At 42.2% G+C, this 24,349-nt stretch overlaps 1 protein-coding gene across 1 annotated transcript; it reads left to right on the plus strand.

The window, feature by feature from the left end:
* The first annotated feature begins 1,832 nt into the window (after positions 1-1,832).
* Positions 1,833-23,561, plus strand: LOC124550904 (ankyrin repeat and protein kinase domain-containing protein 1-like). The gene is made up of 2 exons (XM_047125686.1): positions 1,833-1,967; positions 22,109-23,561. Exon 2 carries the CDS (start codon positions 22,138-22,140, stop codon positions 23,134-23,136), a length of 999 nt encoding a protein of 332 aa, XP_046981642.1. The 5' UTR covers positions 1,833-1,967; positions 22,109-22,137; the 3' UTR covers positions 23,137-23,561.
* Positions 23,562-24,349: the final 788 nt, after the last annotated feature.

Consider the following 24,349-nt stretch of genomic DNA (forward strand, 5'->3'; position numbering starts at 1 on the left):
ATCTGTACATTTTGCCACAGAACTATCCAAGGTGAAATGTTAAAGATGGTCATTTGCAAGTCTGAACTAATGTGTGAGCTGAATACGGTGGGCAAAATTCGAAGATTAGTCTGGTGCCTCTTCACTCATCGCATGAAGTGTAGGGCGATGAAACACAACTCAAAAATGAACTTAACATCACAGACTCCTTTACACCAGTGCAACATGTTCAGTTTAAGAAAAGTGAGAGCGTGGTATTAAAGTTTTACGTGAGATTTGAAAAACTGCTCGATTTCTGCAAAATTTCTTCGGTTACCGAAAGGGTTTTATTTATCTTTTCTTTAATTTTTTTTTTTTTTTTTTAGTGTTAGATGGACTAATTACGTTTCTCCAAGCCTGCAGATTAGACTTGGCCACTGTTTCTATGTTTCGATACAGTGTATCGATACGTAGAACTTTCAGTGTTTCGGAACGGCTGTGGTTCACTGTTTCGAAACAGTGGTGTTTCATTCCGTCCCTGTCTCGGATGACCGGACCAGATTCGATTTCGAGCCAGACACAGAAACTGTATCGTTGTTTCAAAATAAGGCTGTTTCAGTCCACCTGTGCTTCGAAAGGACTAATTGTATGGAAACAGTGATGTTTCATTCCGCTGTGTGTCGGACGAGATTCGGGCTCGGCACAGGTACTGAAACACATTTAACATACCACTTCATGAAACACTTTCAAGAGTGTCGAAATCTTTTTGACAAGCAATAGCATGAAGCTTAAGATATCCGAAAATAAAGCTTCGTTTCTAGCTGACTGTCCTATTCTGAAATAGGGTAACATCTGCTTTATAAACACTAACCAAACAATAAAACAACGCATATTATTCACATTCAAAATAATAAATGTGAAAATCGTTCAGTTAAATTACACTTTTTTTTACAACATACGCTTCTCTGTTCATGTACAGTAATCATATTGAGAAACGCAAGTAAGCCTACAACATTCTGAATTAAAAAAGGCGTAGTTTGAAAGTTATTAGACATATACAGAAATTTGATGTAGGTATAATTGCAAGCAATCTGTTTGACATATCACTGATAGTGGAATGGTGAACGGGAAGGGCTGGGAAGCATGGTGAATTTTAAGTAACGGCTCGAAACACCTTGCAAGACAAAATCTTTTTCTGTTGTATTTTGTTATTTATTCGAATTATTTGGCGTTATTTGTGAGTCTGTAGTCACTGCCTATTATACACAATGATTCCCTTTGTGTGCATGGAAATTAGCAGGATGGGTATATTACCCATATTAACGGAATATGGGAATCCCAGTAGCATATCCGTTGTTCCTGCAGTTTGCTCCCATTTCCAGCTCCGTTCGTGTTGGTTCTTGTGTCTTCAGCTATGGCTGTCCTCAGCCAATTGAAAAGTATGAAAGTCAACGACACGAAAGCACAGCATTTGCTGCAGGAAATACGAAACTGCCAAGACGCCTAAGTGATAGTTTCATACTTTCTGCGGTATGATTAGCGCTCTCGCACCTCATTTGTGTTTATATGGACATACTTATACAGTAGACATTCAAGATGATAAAATGTGTAGGTTTATTAGATTACAAAACACAAACTGTTTCACTGTTTCGAAACAGCGTATCGAAACATTACATTGTACTGTTTCATTTGTTTCGAAACAGTTACGTGTTTCAGTTTGCCCATCTCTACTGCAGATCCAGCAGAAGGCGTGTGCCAGTGATACTAGAGGAGGGTAAGGGCCTGCAACTGTCTCACACAATACGCGTCCTCATTGCTCGCAATGTGTCGAAAGCTAAACGTTGGTTACTCAGTTGGTAACACTGCGTAAGGGACTTCACGTCACGCCCGATCGGCCTTGAGTCAAACTGTGGCGCGAAAATGTATCAGTCTGCGACCAGCTGTCGGCGAGTGCATGCAGGTCTGACTCCTCCTCCGCGGATTGTGTTCTTAATTCAGCCATACAGCAGGTAGGTCTTATGTTTTGTGTTTGTAAATGTCAGCTGGCCGTTGGTTTGCTGAGAGGAACCGAGAGAAGAGCGGTGCTGTTGTTACTTATGTACACAGAGCACGGGACATTAGGAGGGAGTCCCCTATCGAATCCTGAAACTACCATACAAGGTTAACTTCACAGCGGATTCGCTTAGCCGCTTAACATGAATGCTAGGATGGTTTCTTTACACAGGTCTCAACCGATTTTCTACCTCAAGATAGGTGCTTCACTGCAGGGCAAAACGAGCAAGTGCATTTACCGTCACCATGCACAAACTGAGGTTTTATTTTCGTTCTTTGTTCGTGATTTAATAAATTAAACTATCAATTGGCACGTAAAATATTATTTCGTGTGCTATTCACTTGTGCTGCAGAAACGACCAACACAAGAACTACGGGCAAAATATATCTTTAACTTAGCCATAAAATTTTGCCATTAATAAAAATGTAGAATTACAGAAAATCTGAAGGTTTACTTTACTATTATTTTCAAAATAACAGTGGCCCACAGTGTACCTGGAAACCGTTTGGTTTAATTCTCTGACAGCATAATATTGCGTTAACTCTGTGGATCTTAAAAAAAGACGATCGGACTTCGAAGCAAAGGAAAGTGATTGCATGTTCTATTGTAATTAACGGCTGAAAGATAATATATCTGAACTTGGCAACTACAGTTAATTCCTATACCATACGAAAAGCTTCCGTATTTAAATATTTCATCTTTGTTTGACTGTTATGAACTTTTCTCTTTATAACAACTCACATGACTTGGCAATCTCGACGGCAAAGGAAAATCAGTTGAGAAACACACTAATAGCGAGACAATACAGCAATGGCCGTTTTCGCCACTGACTCGTCTTCATACAATCCGTAATGTATGAGGATCTTTGTCTTCTTCGTTCTCATTACAGAGATGCTAGTACAATGTTTATAATGATCACTGGTCTTCCGCAGACGACAAATATCTTACACATTAATTATTATTTCACTTCGTGCGTACTTTACGCTTTCATGACGACATTAATAATTTCAATAAAAAACAAATGAAAATTCCTTTAATTTTGGCTGTAAGGCTATATGCTCTTGGTGTTTTAGAGTCCATGTTTACTAGACTATTTCCCTTTGAATGGTCCTTCGTGACACATCTCAAAATACTGACCATTGCTCCTTGAACGCCCTGTATACATATATACGTTCTACGACTTTAAACTGATTTACCCCGCTAACTGAAGGAGGACTTACAGTTTATCTCAGAATCACATTGCAACCTGCCATTTTTCACGTTACAAAATCATCGCATATAGATGACGGAAGCGGTAAGTTACGGGACGAGTCCTGGGATCAAACGGGGATGGAACCCAACTCATTAGAGTTCGCAGCCTGTTAAACTCACTGTGATGGTTTGTAAGCATTACAAACATACGAAAATGTTTCGCACTGTGTGACATGAATAGTTCTATCATCACAGCTGATACTGCTCAGCAGTGTTATTGTAGTGTTGGCTCAAGAGCCAACACCGTGTCGCTACTGGAGGCCGAAATGCACGCGTCTAAATACACGCAGACCGGCGTGAGGTCTGGAACAGGACAATGTCTTGAGAATTGCAATAAAGTACGAAATTCTTGTAATACTTAACTTTAATCCATAATTGTAGAACATCTCTCGTTACGGTACATGCTTCATAATATTAATTATCAGTTGAATACGGCGCCTTGCTAGGTCGTAGCAAATGTAGCTGAAGGCTATGCTAACTATCGTCTCGGCAAATGAGAGCGTAGTTGTCAGTGAACTTTTCCTAACAAAGTCGGCTGTACAACTGGGGCGAGTGCCAGTACGTCCCTCTAGACCTGCCGTGTGGTGGCGCTCGGTCTGCTATCACTGACAGCGGCGACACGCGGGTCCGGCGTATACTAATGGACCGCGGCCGATTTAAAGGCTACCACCTAGCAAGTGTGGTGTCTGGCGGTGACACCACAGTTATCGCGTTTGTAACTGGCGTGCGAAATGTTCGGTATTTGGAATGTTCTCTCCATAGTATCGTTTGTCTAGTGTTGGTGCAATAATTTGAAGTGTACTTTAGAATATAGTAGGTCATTGCATACGATACATCATAATGTGTTACTACCATTCCATGCCTGGATGATTAATAATTTCAAAATAAGCTAGCCGTACTCGGCACGGTAGATAGAATGAGAACGAAGGTAGCATGACTTTTTTCCAGTCACAGTGTGTCACCTTTTCATCCCCTCACGCACACAAACACACACTTGTTTAAATTTAAAGATCGTAAATGTTTAGTTTAATTCCTCAAATGATTACAAACGTAATTTCTAAAGCCCTGTGAAAATTGTAACTTGTCTTCCACTTTATGGTTTCCGGCCAGTGGCGGATGCATATGGGGGACGCCCGGGGTGGGACCCCCCCCCCCCCCCTTTGCGTTGCCGGCCGCATTTCCACCCACGCCGCCGACGCCAGCCAGCACGCTATTCGCTCGTTTCTTTCGTCAGTCGACTCGAATGAATCGAGTAATCGAGTAGTTGCCCTTTCCTATGCAGCACGCCCGTCCGCGTCATCGTATTTTATACGTTTCTGTCTGGCACATAGACAGCTAACACATACCTACGAGAAAACACGCGGCCGTGCGGTTAAAGGCGCTGCAGTCTGGAACCGCAAGACCGCTACGGTCGCAGGTTCGAATCCTGCCTCGGGCATGGATGTTTGTGATGTCCTTAGGTTAGTTAGGCTTAACTAGTTCTAAGTTCTAGGGGACTAATGACCTCAGCAGTTGAGTCCCATAGTGCTCAGAGCCATTTGAACCATTTTTTGAGAAAACACGCGACGATTCTAGTGATCTCGATTCTGTCTGGCATATGTGTCATGTAGATGTGTATAATCAGTTTAAATAAAACTTTCTTAAACTTTGCATGTGACTTGATTATTTTTTATTACGGTAAATGTAAAGGTAGCTCAAGATATCTCTAGCGCCTCTTTCTTGAGGTTTTTCTGCATCCACCACTCTTTCCGGCACAAAACAAAGTGCGAGAATGTTGCACTGTAGTTGCATATCAGCGAGTGTAAAAGTTTTCCTGTTTTATCAACAGTATCTGCTGAAACTAGATTTAAAATGACACTTAGTTCACATACCTATTGTCAACTGGATTACATAGTGTTCGTTCTGTAGACCGTTAGTGAAAAGCTTGTTGAAGATGTGGAAAATGTCAGGAAAACAATTCATAACATGTGTTAACGCCGGCCGATGTGGCCGAGTGGTTCTGGGCGCTTCAGTCCGGAACCGCGCTGCTGCTACGGTCGCTGGTTCGAATCCTGCCTCGGGCATGGGTGTGTGTGATGTCCTTAGGTTAGTTTGGTTTAAGTAGCTCTAAGTTCTAGGGGACTGATGACCTCAGATGTTATATCCCATAGTGCTTAGAGCCATTTGAACCATTTTTTGAATATGTGTTTACAAAAGAAGTGCTGTGCTAATGTTCCCTTCACAGACAAATGAGATGACCATCAATATTCTTTAAGTGATGTTCCGTAGCGCAGCCTGATGCCTGGGCCAGGCTGAGAGGTGACGGTTTAGTCGTGACTTAAAGAGCGAGCGATAGTATTATGACAACCGGTTTTGGTCAGATGTTTGAGCGGGGGACTCCCTAGGTGTTACACAGTGAATTATTGCCCGAATTTTCACAGGCAAACGAAGAGTGGGAAATGGACAAAAGAGGTATCAAATTGACGAGGCTGAATTCTGACTGAATTGAGAAAAACAAAGAAATTGAAACTAATCGGGCAAAGACATAAAAATTGTTGATTTGAGGAGAAAGTGAAATATTTCGCGAATAGTTGGTGCTAGCTATGTGAATGAAGTATCAAACAATATCAACTCACAGCATAAATTGGAACTGTTCTGTTTTCTCTTGATCTGCACGGTGTTAATGATAACAGAAAGCCGATCGGTATTTAACAAACTATATTTCATGCTTTCTGAAAAAGGCTTGAAAATAAAATATGTTCAGAAAACAGTCAAACGTTTTATTCAAATGGTTCAATGGCTCTGAGCACTATGGGACTTAACTTCTGAGGTCATGAGTCTCCTAGAACTTAGAACTACTTAAACCTAACTAACCTAAGGACATCACACACACCCATGCCCGAGGCAGGTTTCGAACCTGCGACCGTATCGGTCGTGCGGTTCCAGACTGTAGCGCCTAGAACCGCTCGGCCACCCCGGCCGGCAAACGTTTTGTGAAACGATGTCCAAGGGGAGAAATAAACAGATTATAGAAAGATTTGACGTGCCGTTTCATTGCTCGAAGTCGTGTACAGTAAATATGGTTTCAATTAAGAAATTAAAGTTGTTTGTTTAACGGAATTTTAAAGAGTACTAGAGGATTTTTGTCTGGTGGAATTTCGCTGAGTGGGCTCTTTACGTCATTAATGTACGAGAATCTCAGCTGCAGTGCATGACTTCGAGCATCACGGAATGGCACGTCGGAAGTTTCTCTAACCTATTTTATTTCGTACTTTTAGACAAAACCTTTCGAAGATTTTTCAAGTCTTTCATATAGTGTGTGCATTCCATACTTACACTGACGTCCCTGATGAAAACCTCTTTTCGCACTGTAGTCAAATATTTTGATATCGTTAATACGCCTTTAAGCTTCCATAACAAGCAAGTACGCCACCTGTTCGCGTGCATGTCTCGTTAATTTCTCGGTTTTTATTTTCCCAATTTTTTTCGTGCCGTGTTCGACGTCATACAATAGTCCTTTCTGGAGGCTCATATTAGAGCCGTTATAATGACGTCATCGGTGCATCGGCGCGATATCGCGTGTTGCGTCAGCCTGCTGCCGCTTCAGGTTCCAACTTGCTCGCTGGCTGGCCGGAGCGCTTTATCAGTGCTCTATTTATACGCGCGCCAGAGCGACTCCTTAGTGTACTGTGCCGTTGTTTTGCAGTTTTTGCGATGTGTACGTAACTGTGTTGACCTTCCACCTCTGCTGTACTTACTCTGTGCGACACACTCGCGTTGACTGTGTTTTTAATGACGATATAACTTACTCCCGTCTGTATGACAAAACTCTGGTCTTACTGGTGTGCTCATATCCGTGAAAAAGTGTTGTAACGGCAGTGTACAAAGAATTTATGTCACGAGATGCCGCTAAACAACTGATCAATTTACATGTTTACTGGTGGACAATGTTTGCATTATACCGGCTCACAAATGTCGTGTGGGCCGCAGTTATCGTTATGTGTTAATGGGGTACAGACTTACGCTAGAAAAGATTAATTTCTGGTGCTTCTTCACTCACCGCATTAAGTGTAGGGCGATGAAACACAACTCAAAAATGAACTTACCATCACAGACTCCTTTACACCAGTGCAACATATTCCGTTTAAGAAAAGTGAGAGCGTGGTATTAAAGTTTTACGTGAGATTTGAAAAACTGCTCGATTTCTGCAAAATTTCTTCGGTTGCCGAAAGGGTTTTAAATTTCTTTTTTCTTAGTGTTAGATGGACTAATTACGTTTCTCAAAGCCTGCAGATTAGACTTGGCCACTGTTTCTATGTTTCGATACAGTGTATCGATACGTGGAACTGCCGGCCGGAGTGGCCGAGCGGTTCTAGGCGCTACAGTCTGGAACTGCGCGACCGCTACGGTCGCAGGTTCGAATCCTGCATCGGGCATGGGTGTGTTTGATGTCCTTAGGTTAGTTAGGTTTAAGTAGTTCTAAGTTCTAGGGGACTGATGACCTCAGAAGTTAAGTCCCATAGTGCTCAGAGCCATTTGAACCATTTGATACGTGGAACTGTTTCAGTGTTTCGGAACGGCTGTGGTTCACTGTTTCGAAACAGTGGTGTTTCATTCCGCCCCTGTCTCGGATAACCGGACCAGATTCGATTTCGAGCCAGACACAGAAACTGTATCGTTGTTTCAAAATAAGGCTGTTTCAGTCCACCTGTGCTTAGAACGGACTAATTGTATCGAAACAGTGATGTTTCATTCCGCTCTGTGTCGGACGAGATTCGGGCTCGGCACAGGTACTGAAACACAACATACTACTTCATGAAGCCGGCCGGTGTGGCCGAGCGGTTCTAGGCGCTTCAGTCTGGAACCGAGCGACCGCTACGGTCGCAGGTTCGAATCCTGCCTCGGGCATGGATGTGTGTGATGTCCTTAGGTTAGGTTTAAGTAGTTCTAAGTTCTAGGGGACTGATGACCTCAGAAGTTATGTCCCATAGTGGTCAGAGCCATTTGAACTTCATGAAACACTTTCAAGAGTGCGGAAACCTTTTTGACAAGTAATAGCATGAAGCTTAAGATATCCGAAAATAAAGCTTCGTTTCTAGCTGACTCTCCTATTCCGAAATGGCGTAACATCTGCTTTATAAACAAACAATAAAACAACGCATATTATTCACATTCAAAATAATAAATATGTGAAAATCATTCAGTTAAATTACACTTTTTATATAACATACGGTTCTCTGTTCATGTACAGTAATCATATTAAGAAACGCAAGTAAGCCTACAACATTTTGAATAAAAAAAGGCTCACAAATGTGAAGTGTGGGCCGCAGTTATCGTAATGTGTTAATGCGGAACAGGCTTACGCTAGAAAAAAAGTAGTTCCAATTTTGGCCAACAGGTGCAAATTTAGCGCTGTGAATGCAAGCAGACATTTAGAAACGGCTCCGTATGTGACGGATTAGCAGTGGGATGTGGGGAGAAAAGGTCAAACAAGTGAGAAAGCCATAATGTTGATTTTATTTTTACGCAGTTTGTTCAAAATGAGCACGACGAGATGGCGCATCCGTAGAACGACGTTATCAACAGTTGTTCGCAGCGGCTCCGATGGAATGTGAGCAACGTGTTCTTGTAAACTGGGCTTCAGGTGAAGTATAGATCGAAAGTTGCAACGAAACTACTATTGCTATATTACGTGGGGAAGACAGTGAAATTTTTCTGGGACGAAGATTTTCAACATCGCAAAGAGATTATGTGATTTAAACAAAAAAATCTCTTAAATTTGTTGTTATTAATGTGTTCCATAGACATCAAGAAACGTGTAATCATGGGGGTGTTTCTTACTGATCACATTGGCCTCCACCACTCAAAGAATTACTTTGAGACAAATGCAAATGTTTACTGCTAGAACAGTTTCCAAAACATTACACTTTAGTAATTAGTTCTGCAGTGACACTTATATAGTTCAGTTGATTTTTTATACGTATCGTAGTTCTGTGTTATTGTTGTTGTTGTGGTTTTCAGTCCAGAGACTGGTTTGATGCAGCTCTCCATGCTACTCTATCCTGTGCAAGTTTCTTCATCTCCCAGTACCTACTGCAACCTACATCCTTCTGAATCTGTTTAGTGTATTCGTCTCTTGGTCTCTCTCTACAATTTTTCCCTCCACGCTGCCCTCCAATACTAAATTGGTGATCCCTTGATGCCTCAGAATATGCCCTACCAAGCGATCCCACCTTCTAGTCAAGTTTTGCCACAAATTTCTCTTCTCTCCAGTTCTATTCAAAGCGTCCTCATTGGTTATGTGATCTACCCATCTAATCTTCAGCATTCTTCTGTAGCACCACATTTCGAAAGATTCTATTCTCTTCTTGCCTAAACTATTTATCGTCCACGTTTCACTTCCATACATGGCTGCACTCCATGCAAATACTTTCAGAAACGACTTCCTGACACTTCAATCAATACTCGACGTTAACAAATTTCTCTTCTTCAGAAACGCTTTCCTTGCCATTGCCAGTCTTCATTTTATATCCTCTCCACTTCGACCATCATCAGTTATTTTGCTCCCCAAATAGCAAAACTCCTTTACTACTTTAAGCGTCTCATTTCCTAATCTAATTCCCGCAGCATCACCCGGTTTAATTCGACTACATTGCATTATCCTCGTTTTGATTTTGTTGATGTTCATCTCATATCCTCCTTTCAATACACTGTCCATTCCGTTCAACTGCTCTTCCAAGTCCTTTGCTGTTTCTGACAGAATTACAATGTCATCGGCGAAACTCAACGTTTTTATTTCTTCTCCATGGATTTTAATACCTACTCCGAATTTTTCTTTTATTTCCTTCACTGCTTGCTCAATATACAGACTGAATACCATCGGTGAGAGACTACAGCCCTTTCTCACTCCCTTCCCAACTACTGCTTCCCTTTCATGCCCCTCGACTCTTATAACTGCCATTTGGTTTCTGTACAAATTGTAAATAGCCTTTCGCTCCCTGTATTTTACCCCTGCCAGTTTCAGAATTTGAAAGAGAGTGTTCCAGTCAACATTGTCAAAAGCTTTCTCTAAGTCTATAAATGCTAGAAACACATGTTTGCCTTCTCTTAATCTATTTTTTTATAAGTCGTAGGGTCAGTATTGCCTCACGTGTTCCAACATTTCTACGGAATCGTAACTCGCAGTAATCTGCTTCCTGCTGCTGCTGCTGAAGTAGTCGTTGCCTCGGTCCATTTCATCAGCTAACTGGATCAAGTTACGTGAATTCCATGAAATAATTCAGGTACCAAGTCGTTTTTATCGTGGTTTATTTACGACAAGCCACACCATTTCTTCTTAGTAGGAGCCCACTCCTCGCAAGAGGCTACATGGTCACAATGCCGTATTACAACAATTACATTATTGCACAGATGTGCGCCACAGTGGTTGTGTTTCAAAACTGTCTCCAACTGTCCAATCGTGAGTCTTGTGCTCCTCGTATTTATGCGTTTGTTAACAATCAAGTCAACAAAATTACAGTGTACATTTATTAAATTAACACTTAAAAGTTTAACATTTTTATGAGTAACTATTCACAAAACCTTGCTTATTTTATCCTGAAAGTGGCGAGTACAATAGAAAAGACTTTTACAAAGCATATACATCATATTATATAAAATACTGAAAGAGAACAATGCTAACCTAAACTTTCTTAATTATGGCTTCATTTGTAAATGCAAAATATTGCGATCATATATTAGACAAGCATAACCTACTAGTAACCAAATGGAATAATAAATTTTATGAGATTTAATGTACGCTACTGGCCATTAAAATTGCTACACCACGAAGATGTCGTGCTACAGACGCGACATTTAACCGACAGGAAGAAGATGCTGTGATGTGCAAATGATTAGCTTTTCAGAGCATTCACACAAGGTTGGCCCCGGTGGCGACACCTACAACGTGCTGACATGAGGAAAGTTTCCAACCGATTTCTCATACACAAACAGCAGTTGACCGGCGTTGCCTGGTGAAATGTTGTTGTGATGCCTCGTGTAAGGAGGAGAAATGCTTACCATCACGTTTCCGACTTTGATAAAGGTCGGATTGTAGCCTATCGCGATTGCGGTTTATCGCGTTGGTCGAGATCCAATGACTGTTAGCAGAATATGGAATGGGTGGGTTCAGGAGGGTAATACGGAACGCCTGGCTAGATCCCAACGGCCTCGTATCACTAGCAGTCGGGATGACAGGCATCTTATCTGCATGGCTGTAACGGATCGTGCAGCCACGTCTCGATCCCTGAGTTAACAGATGGGGACGTTTGCAAGACAACAACCATCTGCACGAACAGTTCGACGTCGTTTGCAGCAGCACGGACTATCAGCTCGGAGACCACGGCTGCGGTTACCCTTGACGCTGCATCACAGACAGGAGCGCCTGCGATGGTGTACTCAACGACGAACCTGGGTGCACGAATGGCAAAATGTCATTTTTTCGGATGAATCCAGGTTCTGTTTACAGCATTATGATGGTGGCATCCGTGTTTGGCGACATCGCGGTGAACGCACATTGGAAGCGTGTGTTCGTCGTCGACACACTGGCGCTTCACCCGGCGTGATGGTATGGGGTAACATTGGTTACACGTCTCGGTCACTTTGTGTTAGCATTGACGGCACTTTGAACAGTGGTCGTTATATTTCTGTGGGGAAAGTAGAAGGATGTTTGCTATCGTGATCCAGCGACAACGCCTAACAACATGCGTCAGCGCATTGTCAATGCATGTGCGAACATTACACCTATCACATTGGAACAACCGAAAAAAATGTTCAAATGTACCTACGTTCTGTATTTTTAAAAAAACCTACCCGTTACCAACTGTTCGTCTAAAATTGTGAGCCATATGTTTTTGACTATTACAGCGCCATCTATCACAAACCGAAAAAGATGGTCCGACTATAACTTTTATATTTTTTTACGTACTACATGAATAGGTAATAAAAAATGGGGGTTCCTGTTTTAAAAAACTAAGTTGATATCCGTTTGACCTATGGCAGCGCCATCTAGCGGACCAGCCATAGCGCCATCTGGTTTCCTCCTTCAAGCTAGACAAGTTTCGTTCTTTGTAGTTTTTTCGTTTGACGCTTATTTCGTGAGATATTTGGCCCGGTGACTATCAATGGACCACCCTGTATATATATCGGCAAGAAAAGACCTTCTGAGGACACTACTCTTCCTTATAAATGCGGCCGCAAGATTACGACTGAGTCAGTGGCGCCAGACGAACAGTTATGCAATCAAGTTTTGTGTTATTCTTGAAAAGCCGAAACAGGCCTTATCAAGAGCATGAGTTTTTCGCTGGCACAAATCATTTTTGGAAGGCCGAGAACACGTTGAAGATGAACCTCGCTCAGGTAGCAATATTGCTTTTCTGATAGTAGGTATATCGTGCATAGAGCATTTGTTCCTCCAGGACAAACTGTCAACCAAGTGTTTTACAAAGATGACCTGGAAACGCTCGAGAAAAGGGTGAATCGATTGAGACCAGACATTACGGAGAGGTGGATATTGCATCACGACAACGCCCCATGCCACCTGGCCACTTCCATCACGTAAATTTCGACCTCAGAAGGCATTCCTGTTGTCTCACAGCCCCTCTCCCCTCCCATTCACCTAATCTGAGTCCTTTTGACTTTTTTGTTTCCCAGAAATTGATAAATGTCTTAAGAGGACGTCATTTTGGGACTCTGGGAAACAGTCAAAGAATGTGACTGACATGTAATGGCTCTCCCAGACGAAGCCTGTCAGCGTCGCAACCAAGACTTGGAACAACGACTTTACAGTTGCCAAAAGGAATCACTTTGAAGGGGACGATGTAGTTCAATACTTTGTTAGATAAAAAAACCAGCCTCATTATTTTCCTCACACGTCTCGCATATTGCCGCTAGATGTGATGAACGGTGATCAGGTGCTAACGTGCTACAGTACACTGTAAATATCGCACTAAAATTATGCGATTTCTCTTCGAATGCGAGCCGGAAAACGCCCTAAAATCACGCCATTTCGCTTCGAATGTGTGCTGGTATGCAAATAAAACGGACGAAAACATGTTTGTAGCGATCCCTCCGCGATATCTAGAAACCTGTCATGAGTGCCGAAATGGCCAGCTGCGCAACGATGAACCCAGAGAAGGGTTGCAGCTGTCTGTTTCCCACTGCGCAAGCTCCGATGTGACGTCATTGGTGTCGTCACTTAGGGTGCTACGTTGCTCACAGTTCCAGGCCAGTATTTTTGTTCGAATGTGCGGATAAACTATTGTGCAGACTCTGTAGAAGATTTGCTAAAGAGGTCCTTTTCCACTAGATCTTTGGAGCGGAATGTGGAAGTTAAAAGATTTAGACAGACTTAATTCAAATATAAATCTTACAAGGGGCGGGAATGGGATGGGGCTCACTGATTTGGCTTAGACAATGAGTGGAAACAGATAGATGCACCTTCCAAATTCCCACAATATTTCACTTGAGTAGGTCACAGGAACAGTTACAGTGCTCTCTACGTGTTTATGAGTAAGTATGTGGGACTTTTTTAACAGTACTCTACGTACAGGTGCTGTGGGGTAGTGGTCAAGCACGCAAACTGAAAATTCGATGGCTCGTGTGCGATTCATGCTGCTAGCTCATTTCTTCTTTTATTTTATTTTATTCCTCACAGTTTTAAACAATTAATTATATCATTTAAATATATTTAAATAGTTTCATTTATATGCATAAAATTATGATATTCAATATCGGTAGGACTATTACCTTGTAAATCAAAACGCCATAGGTGGTAGTAAAAAACGCGAGTATACAAGGAAAATTAGTATGAAAGTGATGAAGAGAGTTGGATATGTGAGTGTGATGTTTGCAATGAACTCTTTTGCTTTCCATGTTTGTGACTTGGGAATAGCGATGCATGAGGTACAAGAGGATTAAAATATAGGACATATTATTGCATTAAATAGAACATAGCGGAAATCCGAAACGAGTAAGTAATACCTCTAACTTTGGTACTCCTGTTGTCCTCAGACACAAGTTATATACACACATCAGAAAAGGTTTTGCATCACCCCATTTCCGAGAGTTCCGGAACCTGTACATAAAATTGGAATAGAGATCAACATAAACATCATTTCCGCCCTTTTGACTCATGGAAACCACACATTGCATGTTGTACCACCACACAGCGAGACCTTCTGAGGTGGTGGTCCAGACTGCAATACACATCGGTACCTGTAATAACCAGTAGTACGTCCTATTGCATTATTGCATGCCTGTATTCGTCGTGGCATACTATCCACAAGTTCATCAAGGCACTGTTGGTCCAGATTATCCCACTCCTCAACGGCAATTCGGCGTAGATCCCTCAGAGCGGTTGGTGGGTCACGTCGTTCATAAACAGCCCTTTTTCAATGCATCCCAGGCAAGTTAGATAGCATTTATGTCTGGAGATCATGCTGGTCAGTCTAGTCGAGCGATGCCGTTATCCTGAAGGAAGTCATACACAAGATGTGCACGATGGGGGCGTGAATTGTCGTCCATGAAGACGAATGCCTCGCCAGCATGCTGCCGATATGATTGCACTATCGGTCGGAGGATGGCATTCACGTATCGTACAGCCCTTACGGCGCCTTCCATAACCACCAGCGGCGTACGTCAGCCCCACATAATGCCACCTTAAAACAGCTGGGAACCTCCACCTTCATGCACTCGCTGGACAGTGTGTCTAAGGCGTTCAAACTGACCGGGTTGCCTCCAAAAACGTCTCCAACGGTTGTCTGGTAGAAGGCATATGCGAAACTCATCGGTGAAGTGAACATGATGCTAATTCTGAGCGCTCCATTCGGCATGTTGTTGGGCTCAACCGTACCACGCTGCATGGTGTCGTGGTTGCAAAGATGGACCTCGCCATAAACGTCGGGAGTGAAGCTGCGCATCATGTTCCTACTGCGCACAGCGTGAGTCGTAACATGACGGCCTGTGGCTGCACGATAAGCATTATTCAAGATGGTGGCGTTGCCATCAGAGTTCCTCCAAACCATAATCCGTAGGTAGCGGTCATCCACTGCTGTAGTAGCTCTCGGGCGGACTGAGCGACGCATGTCATCGACAGTTCCTGTCTCTCTGTATCTCCTCCATGTCCGAATAACAGCGCTTTGGTTCACTCCCAAACGCCTGGACACTTCCCTTATGAGAGCCATTCCTGGCACAAAGTAACAATGCGGACGCGATCGAATGACGGTATTGACCGTCTATGCATGGTTGAACTACAGACAACTCGAGCCGTGTACCTCCTTCCTGGTGGAATGACTGGAACTGATCAGCTGTCGGATCCCCTCCGTCTAATAGGCGCTGCTCATGCGTGGTTGTTTACATCTTTGGGCGGATTTAGTGACATCTCTGTGTCTGTGATGCAATATCCACATTCGAGGTCTATCTTCAGGATTTCTGGGAACTGGGATGATGTAAAACATTTTTTGATGTGTGTAGAATAAATAGGATTCTGTTCGACAGGAGAAACAATGAAAAATGAATGAGTACAGCCATACAAATAGCTGGGAACAATGGGCGTATCACACATCAAAAAATAAAAACACAAATACAAAACAACACAACATATCTAACATTTCGAGAATTCAAGAAAATTAACAAGCCACAAACCCACAAACACAAATACACGAACGCGATGACGGCACGACACAGAAAAGAAGCAGATGGTACACAATGCCATACACACATAATTAACACTGAGTTGCATATATACTAAAGAAACAGGACTTCTAAATAGCATATAAAGTTTTCGAAACTCTCCAATCAAACTTAAGCCAACTAACAATCAACAGTGAGATGTTTCAGAGATCAGGATGAACAAACTTGAATGTCAAAGACAGTACAAAGAACACATCACGTGTTTGAAGTACGAAAAAAGATCCATTCCACTTTTGCAGAGCACTTAAATCCTCGTAACCACCACCCTACGAACATGGTACACGATGTAAAAATAATAGCGTAAACAACCATAACAAATGCCTTATACAAATGCAGAAAAGCTGTCTAAACCCAGAAAGCCATTGCTGAGAGCAAACGTATAATAAATGATCACAGATTCTCTTCTAAACTTATTAAATAAGATAAAAATTATCCCACTTGTACATACAGCTAAATTAAAACAGGTACATACTCTCTCTCTCTCTCTCTCGCAGGTTCGAATCCTGCCTCGGGCATGGATGTGTGTGATGTCCTTAGGTTAGTTAGGTTTAAGTAGTTCTAAGTTCTAGGGGACTGATGACCTCAGAAGTTAAGTCCCATAGTGCTCAGAGCCATTTGAACCATTTTCTCTCTCTCTCTCTCTCTCTCTCTCTCTCTCTCTCTCTCTCTCTCACACACACACACACACACACACACATACACATACACACGCACAAGGTGATTTTTTGCGCTCTGGGGATTGATCAATGAGAGTATATGGAACAATAAAGATGAAATGAACTTACGTCCAGGAATGCATGGTTTCCAGGCTAGAGACCATTTATTCAGTCACACATTGTTACAGAGACTGCGGCGTAATACACGCTGTACCATGCAACCACAGTTGCGGTATGTGTTGAACGTGGTTTCCATGTGCCTCAACACGTGCGTGCATGTGCCATAGCATGTTCTGTCTCACACATTCACATCGGACAGGCTGCATCCGAAGACTGTCAAAGGATGCGTCCTTCATGATTTCCTGTTTTCTTAAAAACCGGCGAAACACTTTTGCAAACACTGAATGCTGTGGTTGTTATCGGCGCCCGTTGCCATTTGCCTTTCTGTAAGTAAACACCGTGTTGGCGAGCTCTCGATTCGAATACGGAACCATTGTGCACAATGCTGTATCACATCTATTACAAGGTGAGTCAGCGAGAGAAGTGAATCTAACACAACATTACCAACTTCTACGGCAGTAGAGGACGCTCAGGCATGAAGGATGAGGAAACAGTACCATCCTCTAGGAAGTAACAATGGCTGCATGAAATAGGGCGTATTAGACCACATTCTCCGCAACAAAGTATAATTGAATAAATGGTCTCTGGCATGGAAATCATGCATTTCCGAACATAAGTTCATTGGACATTTTTGTTTCACATCCTCTTATCGACCAATCCCTAGAGTTTGTACACGGTGGAAAAAAATCACCCGAGAGAGAGAGAGCGACAGAGAAAGAGAGAGAGAGAGAGAGAGAGAGAGAGACCGACCGTCATCTAATCATACCAAAATAAAAACCGATTCATTCAGACACATACAAAAATAGATCACAGATATCAAGAAAACACATTCAATAGTTGGCAGTAACATTTGATCATTGTCAATAACATTCGACAGTTGGCAAGACCAACCGAAACTTGACATCAAAACGAATGTTCAGTTCCTAGTATTGTGAAGTCTGAAAACAAATTTCGAATGGTAATTATAAGGAGAAGAACAGCGCAAGCAAGGGAATAAAAACAAGTTTTAGAACAACATCCTCGAAACATGCAATCAGTACTTAAAATACTCATCATAGAAAAGCAAACTGCCAGAACCGTTGATAACCTGGACATACAACGTCCCAAACGTAAACTAAATAGTGTAAATAATACTTTTGCAAAGTATAAAGGCGGAACGCATGTGGTACAAAAACTGTATCATTCGCTGTAATTATATGGTCCAAAAGTAAAAATTATTAACATACTGTAATATACCGGGCGAGTCACTAACTATTGCCACCGAAAGTATGATAGTAGCTGCAAAGTTGGGACAAATTTTGTATGGGACAACGGGGGCCATAATATGACGTTGGTTTTTTGTTGGTAGGTGGCGTCGCGTCAGAGATATGAAGGTCAACTTTGCTTTCTTAAGTGGTATGTTATAGTTTAGTTCTTATTTTCTGATAGCGGCTATTGAGACTAATCCAATGACGTGTAACAGTGAGGTCTTTGAAGGACAGCGAGGGTCAAAAAGGTGGCATGAACGTCCATTTACAGAAGGTGTTCGAAATGATGACCATTGGTATCAATGCAGTGCTGCAATCTTCTTATCATGGATTGAGTGGTATTCCTTATCACTTCCGCACTTATCGAAGCTTCTGTTCTTTCCTTGTCTGGAATGCTTATCGTCCACACTGCACTTCGAGATGGCGGCCGGTGTGGCCGAGCGTTTCTAGGCGCTTCAGTCGGGAACCGCGCGACCGCTACGGTCGCAGGTTCGAATCCTGCCTCGGGCATGGATGTGTGTGATGTCCTTAAGTTAGTTAGGTTTAAGTAGTTCTAAGTTGTAGGGGACTGATGACCTCAGATGTTGAGTCCCATAGTACTCAGAGCCATTTTTTTTTTCACTTGGAGGTAACGATACATTCCAGACAAATACCTTCAGAAAGAACTTTCGAATGCTGAAATGTACTTCAGATGCTAGAGTATTTCTCTTTTCCACAAACTCTTTTCTCGCCACTGCCAGTCTGTAGTTTATATCCTCTATACTTTGACTTTTGTCGGTTGTCTTGTTACCCAAATAGCAAAACTCGTTTATTTCATTACACTGTCTTATTTTTAACCCAATTTCCTCAGTATCACCTACCTTAATTTTATTACTCTTCATTACCTCGATCTTTTTTTGGGTGATTTTCATCTTCGAACATGTTTCAAACAAAGTATCCATTCCCTTCAACTGATGTTGCAGGTACTTTGGCATATCTGATTACAGATTCTCAGTAACATCAATAAGCCTTAAAGTTTTTATTACTTCTCCCAGATCTTTAATTAGCTACCTAACTTTCTCAGTGGTTTCCTTCATTTCTTGCTCAACATACAGACTGAGTTATATACAAGATGTCGAATCCTGTATCGCTCCCTTCTTGACCACTGCTTCCTTTTCACGTACTTCAGCTCTTACGATATTGGAGTGCAGTTTCTCTGCAAGTTATGGATAACCTTTCACCCCCTGTATTTTATCCTTGCTATCTTCATCATTTCAAACAGTGTATTCCAATCAGTTTTATCAAAAATTTTTATCTAAATCTAGTAACGCAATAAACGTGAACTTGCCTTTCTTCCGGCTATCTTTACGTCGTTGAGTCAGTATTGCCCTGTAGTTTCTTGCATTTCCCCAGAATAAAAATTGATCTTCACTAAGAGCGGATTCTACAAGTTTTTCCATCTTTCTGTAAATAATTCATGTCAGTATTTTGCAATCTGGTGAGCACCTGCCTTCTTTGGAACTACAATTTATTACATTCTGTCTGAAGCATGGAGATATTTCACCTGTCTCACTTATGATAATGATGTAAGCCAAAGCAATGAATTAAAATTTGTACCTGCACCGGGATTCGATGCCATTCTCTTGTTTACTGGGTAGATGCGCTATTGTTATGCAACATTGGCACTACAGACACCACACCTGCACATACTGTCCCAGTACGTCTCCCGCACTGATAAAAATTTCAACTCACACCTCAGCCCATTGCTGTTCCCCTTCTAAATAAGCATTGGTGCTGCTAATGCTCTCCAATAATGGAATAGCACCTGAGAAATGAGTGAAAGGGGTTACTGGCAGGATTAACTCCAATTCGCTAATTGCTAAAGTGCTGTTCCAGTATTGGAGAGTTTAGAAGGGGAATTTATATCCTTGAGGGAGACATGCATCTGTGGTATATGAAGTACCAGTGTGGCATAGTAAATAGCATACCTGCTTAGTAAGCAGGCGTCCCAGGTTCGAATCCTGGTGCCAGTACAAATTTTAATCCATTGCTTTGGCCTACATTATTATCGTAGATAAAGGTGCAACTTACTAAGCCTCAGGAATAAAGACCATACACGATTAATATCTCATATATCTTGCACAATCTCAATAATTCTGAGAGAATATCGTTTACTCCAGGGGTCTGATTTCAACTTAGGTCTTTCAGTGCTCTGTCAAATTCTTGTCGCAATGTCATATCTCCAATCTCATCTTCACCTATTTCCTCTCCTCTTTCTATTACATTGTCCTCAAGCTTGTCTCCTGTGTATAGACCTTCTGTACATTTTTTCCACCTTTCAACTTTCTCTCCTGTGCTTAGTACTGGCTTGCCATCTGAATTCTTCATATTCATTCAGTTGCTTCTTTTTCCTACAAAAGACTTGTAGTTTGCTCTAGCCGCCATCTATCTTTCCCCTAGCTGTGCACACTTCTACAGCCTTGCATTTGTCCTGTAGCTATAATTGCATTGACATTTTGCACTTCCTGTCAATTTAATTTTTTAGATAACTGTATTCACTTTGCCTCCTTTATTTGTGGCATTTCCATACTGTCTCTTTCCGTCAGTTAAATGCAATACCAGCTGTTGTTATCCAGGAATTTCTACTAGATGTTGCCTTCCCTTTTGATCTCTCAGAGTTATCCATTCGTCTTCTATTGTATTCCTTTCTCTCATTCAGTCCAACGTTGCCTTATGCTACTTCTGAAACTGTTAGTAGACTCTGGTTCCTTCATTTTTCCAGTATCCATCTCCAGAATTTTCTTTCTTTCTGTAATGTGTTCAGTTCTAATTGCGACTCATTAACAATAAATTCTGGTCAACAATTGTTCCGGCACATGTGTGCAGTTCAAAATCTGACTAATAAATCTCTGTGTTATCATTATGTAACCTATTTCAAACCTTCTGGTGGTTCCAGATCTCCTCCATGAACAGAACCTTCCTCCATGATACTTAAAGCAAGTATTATCAATGTTTACATTGTGTTCTACTTCATGGCTTTCAATTTTATTCTCCCCTCCCATGAACGTTCCCCTACTATTTTTTCTTCCTTCTACCAAAATTACATTTTCATCATCCTTAACTGTTTAAATAATTTGTTTTATCTCGTCATGCAACGGTTCAATTTTTTCATCAAGCATATTACTATTATGGTGGGTGTTAGTTTTATATTTGTAAGTACTATGACAATGTGTTCGCCATGCTGTTTGTAATAGGTTACCTGCATTCTGGTTTTCTTATTCAATGTTATACTCCTTCATTATCACTATCTTTTTTGTATTGATAATCATGTACTGACCTGACCAGAACGCCTGTTCTTCCTAACACCACACTTCAGCTCTACCACAATATCTAACTACAAGCTATTCATCTCGTTTTATATTCAGTAACCTACCTACCCAATTAATGGATGTAACATTTAGTGCTCTGAATAGCAGAAGGTCAGTTTTGTTTCTCCTAATGAGAACATTCTCTTGCCTCCTAATGGGTTGAGCAACATCAGCAATGAGGGTTGACCCTCTCTCAGTTTGCTTTCAGTTGTTGGCTCCCATTTATTTCCTTGTAACTGCAGATAACTTCTTTTTATAGTCATCACTATTTTGACTAGTTCAGTTTGGTCCATTATGATTTCGTCTTTTGTGCTCACTCTTCAACTCAGAATAGCACTTGCACCTTACATTCTGAATTATTTGTTCAATGCTTTCCAAACTCTGTCTTCTGCCACACCTTTTACTCGGTATTAGACTCATATTTGATGGACGACTCACGTCCAGCCATTCTGATTTCGTTTTCCAGCTCCAATTTCTGTCTTCCGTTACAGCTTTCACTTTTTACGACACTGGACTTGTATTTGAGCAGACGATTCACGTCCAGCCATACTAATTTCGTTTTCCATGGTTTCCTAAATCGCTTAAGGCAAAAGTACGGTTCCTTCTTGATCATTCCTTAATCTGAGCTTTTCCCCCATCTCTAATGACTTCATTGTTGATAGGGTACTAAAGACTAGTACTCCTCGCAATTTTACGTACTCTCTATAGCTCTCTGTACAGTTTCTTTACACATAATTACACTGTCAGTATTTATTCTGTTTTCTTCAGGGACGAGTCTGACAGCTTACAACAACATCATGGGTTTGAGTCTCCACAAGGCAGCAGCGTCTGGGGACGTGAGAGAACTCCGGGGCTTGCTGGATTCGGGGGTTGATGTTAACCATGAAGACCAGCAGAGGCAGACAGCACTCCACAAGGCTGCGGAGAGAGGCCACGAGGAGGCCGTCGTGTTGTTACTGAGAGCTGGCGCAGATCCCAGTCTCTGCAACAACTGGGGGAGGACGCCACTGCACCTGGCGGCCAGGGAGGGCCACGAGCGTGCTCTCAGGTTCCTGATCAGGGCCGGGGCAGCCATCAATGCGGTCGACTCGTGGCAGCGCTCTCCTCTCCACCTGGCAGCCATGAACGGCCATGACAAGTGTGTCAGGCGCCTGCTGAAGGCAGGGGCCGACGCCGAGGTCGCTGACAACTGGGGGAGGACAGCTCTGCACATGGCGGCGAAGGACGGTCGTGAACCCACCGTGTGGTGGCTCCTGCACTGCGGGGCAGACGCTGGTGCTGCAGACAGTTGGGGAAGGACAGCGTTGCACCTGGCAGCCAAGCAGGGCCACGAGCAGACGGTCAGGTGCCTCCTCTACATGCGTGCCAACCATAGCCCTCGCGACAGCTGGCAGCGGACTCCACTCCACCTGGCAGCCAAGAATGGCCACGTAGAGTGTGGGAAATGCCTGCTGTCGGCGAGGGCCGACCTCGGTGCCGTCGACAACTGGCAGCGAACGCCTCTCCACCTGGCAGCGAAGAAAGGCTCTGGGCAGAGCATCCCCTGGCTGGTTCGATCCGGGGCCAATGTTAATGCGAGGGATGGTTGGCAGAGGACGCCTCTGCATCTGGCAGTAATAAATGGGAAAGATATGGCTGTCTTGAACCTCCTGTGCATGGGAGCTGATGCTTCATTGTGGGATAGGTGGCAGAGTACACCTTTGGACTTGGCAACTGCCAATCGTGATGAAGTCCTCATTAGGATGTTGATGTATGCACAAGGAAACGCTGGAATCTACGCTATGGACCACAATTAACATGCTTTTCACAGGGATAACATAGTGAGACCACAGAGACGATCTATTCAGTTTTCCATAGCCTAAGAACATCCAGTGTAAGTCTCCCTGTCAGTGCAAAGATGAATTGATTCTCTAGTGCTGACAGGGCAAGGTCATACGATTTTCAATAGTACATCTCACACTGTTGCACCATGGTTTAAAAAACAAGCTTCAGCTGAAAAATAAAATTTATGCCCAGCTAGACATGATTATTACTTTTCAGAAGAATGTTCCTTGGCTATCGAAAAGATCTACACACAAAACCCTTCATTGCAATGAACACATTTATAAACGTCCATCCACAAAAAATCGTCGCTCTTATATCAATGTACTTAAGGTAAAAAAAAAACACATAAATGTGGAAAAAAAGATGAAGAATAGGTGTTGATGGGGAACATCTGAAAGACATGGTGAGCAGGGAGAGGACAATGAAATTTTTATTGCCTTGATGTGTCTTTATGTTTATCACCTTTCATAAACTAGACGTGGATGAACATTTATAATTTTATTTCATGTAATGAAAATTCTAGTGTGTTAATATTTCTGATGATAAAGCCTTGTTCCTGTAGAGAGACTGTGCCAACATTTTATTTTCCAAGCTGAGCACAGTCACGAACGCATATCCAATCATAGATAAACTAAAAACACCTAAGTCAATTAAGTAATTAAAAACTTTGGCGTAATGATGGGTTTAACGTTATAAAATGTGAAGTACAGCTGGTTGTAATGAACATATTCTTTCCCATCCTTTATTCATTCATGAGTAACGTCTTCACTTGAGACACAACCGAAGACTTCATTAAACTTCCACATAATCCTATGCTGTTTGGCTCTCCCCACCTCTCGTAGTTTATATCCTGGGGTAGCTGGCCTCGCTTACCACTCAAAAAGTCATGGAACAATGACTGTCAATCTGCTACATTTTCACAGACATTGTGACTACTTCACCCTCGGTGGCCCGTGGGTTTCTCATTTTGTCAGTGAAATGTACAGAAAGTATCAACTAGACATGATCAGTCCTTAGAGTACAAAATGACACTTCTCTTTCACTCAGATGGATTCATTGTCCTGTTAACAATATACACTCAACTTTTCGCCACACATACGAATCTACCTAATTGCTGGGAAATTTTCAAAAACCCTATTCAGTTCATGTTCACTACGTTAAGCAGTTTGCCACAAAGCCTTTCTA

This window comes from Schistocerca americana, chromosome 9, assembly GCF_021461395.2.
Source record: "Schistocerca americana isolate TAMUIC-IGC-003095 chromosome 9, iqSchAmer2.1, whole genome shotgun sequence".
Lineage (NCBI taxonomy): Eukaryota > Metazoa > Arthropoda > Insecta > Orthoptera > Acrididae > Schistocerca > Schistocerca americana.

Coding starts and splice junctions, on each gene's coding strand:
- LOC124550904 (XM_047125686.1), top strand. CDS start 22,138: ATGGGTTTGAGTCTCCACAAGGCAGCAGCGTCTGGGGACGTGAGAGAA.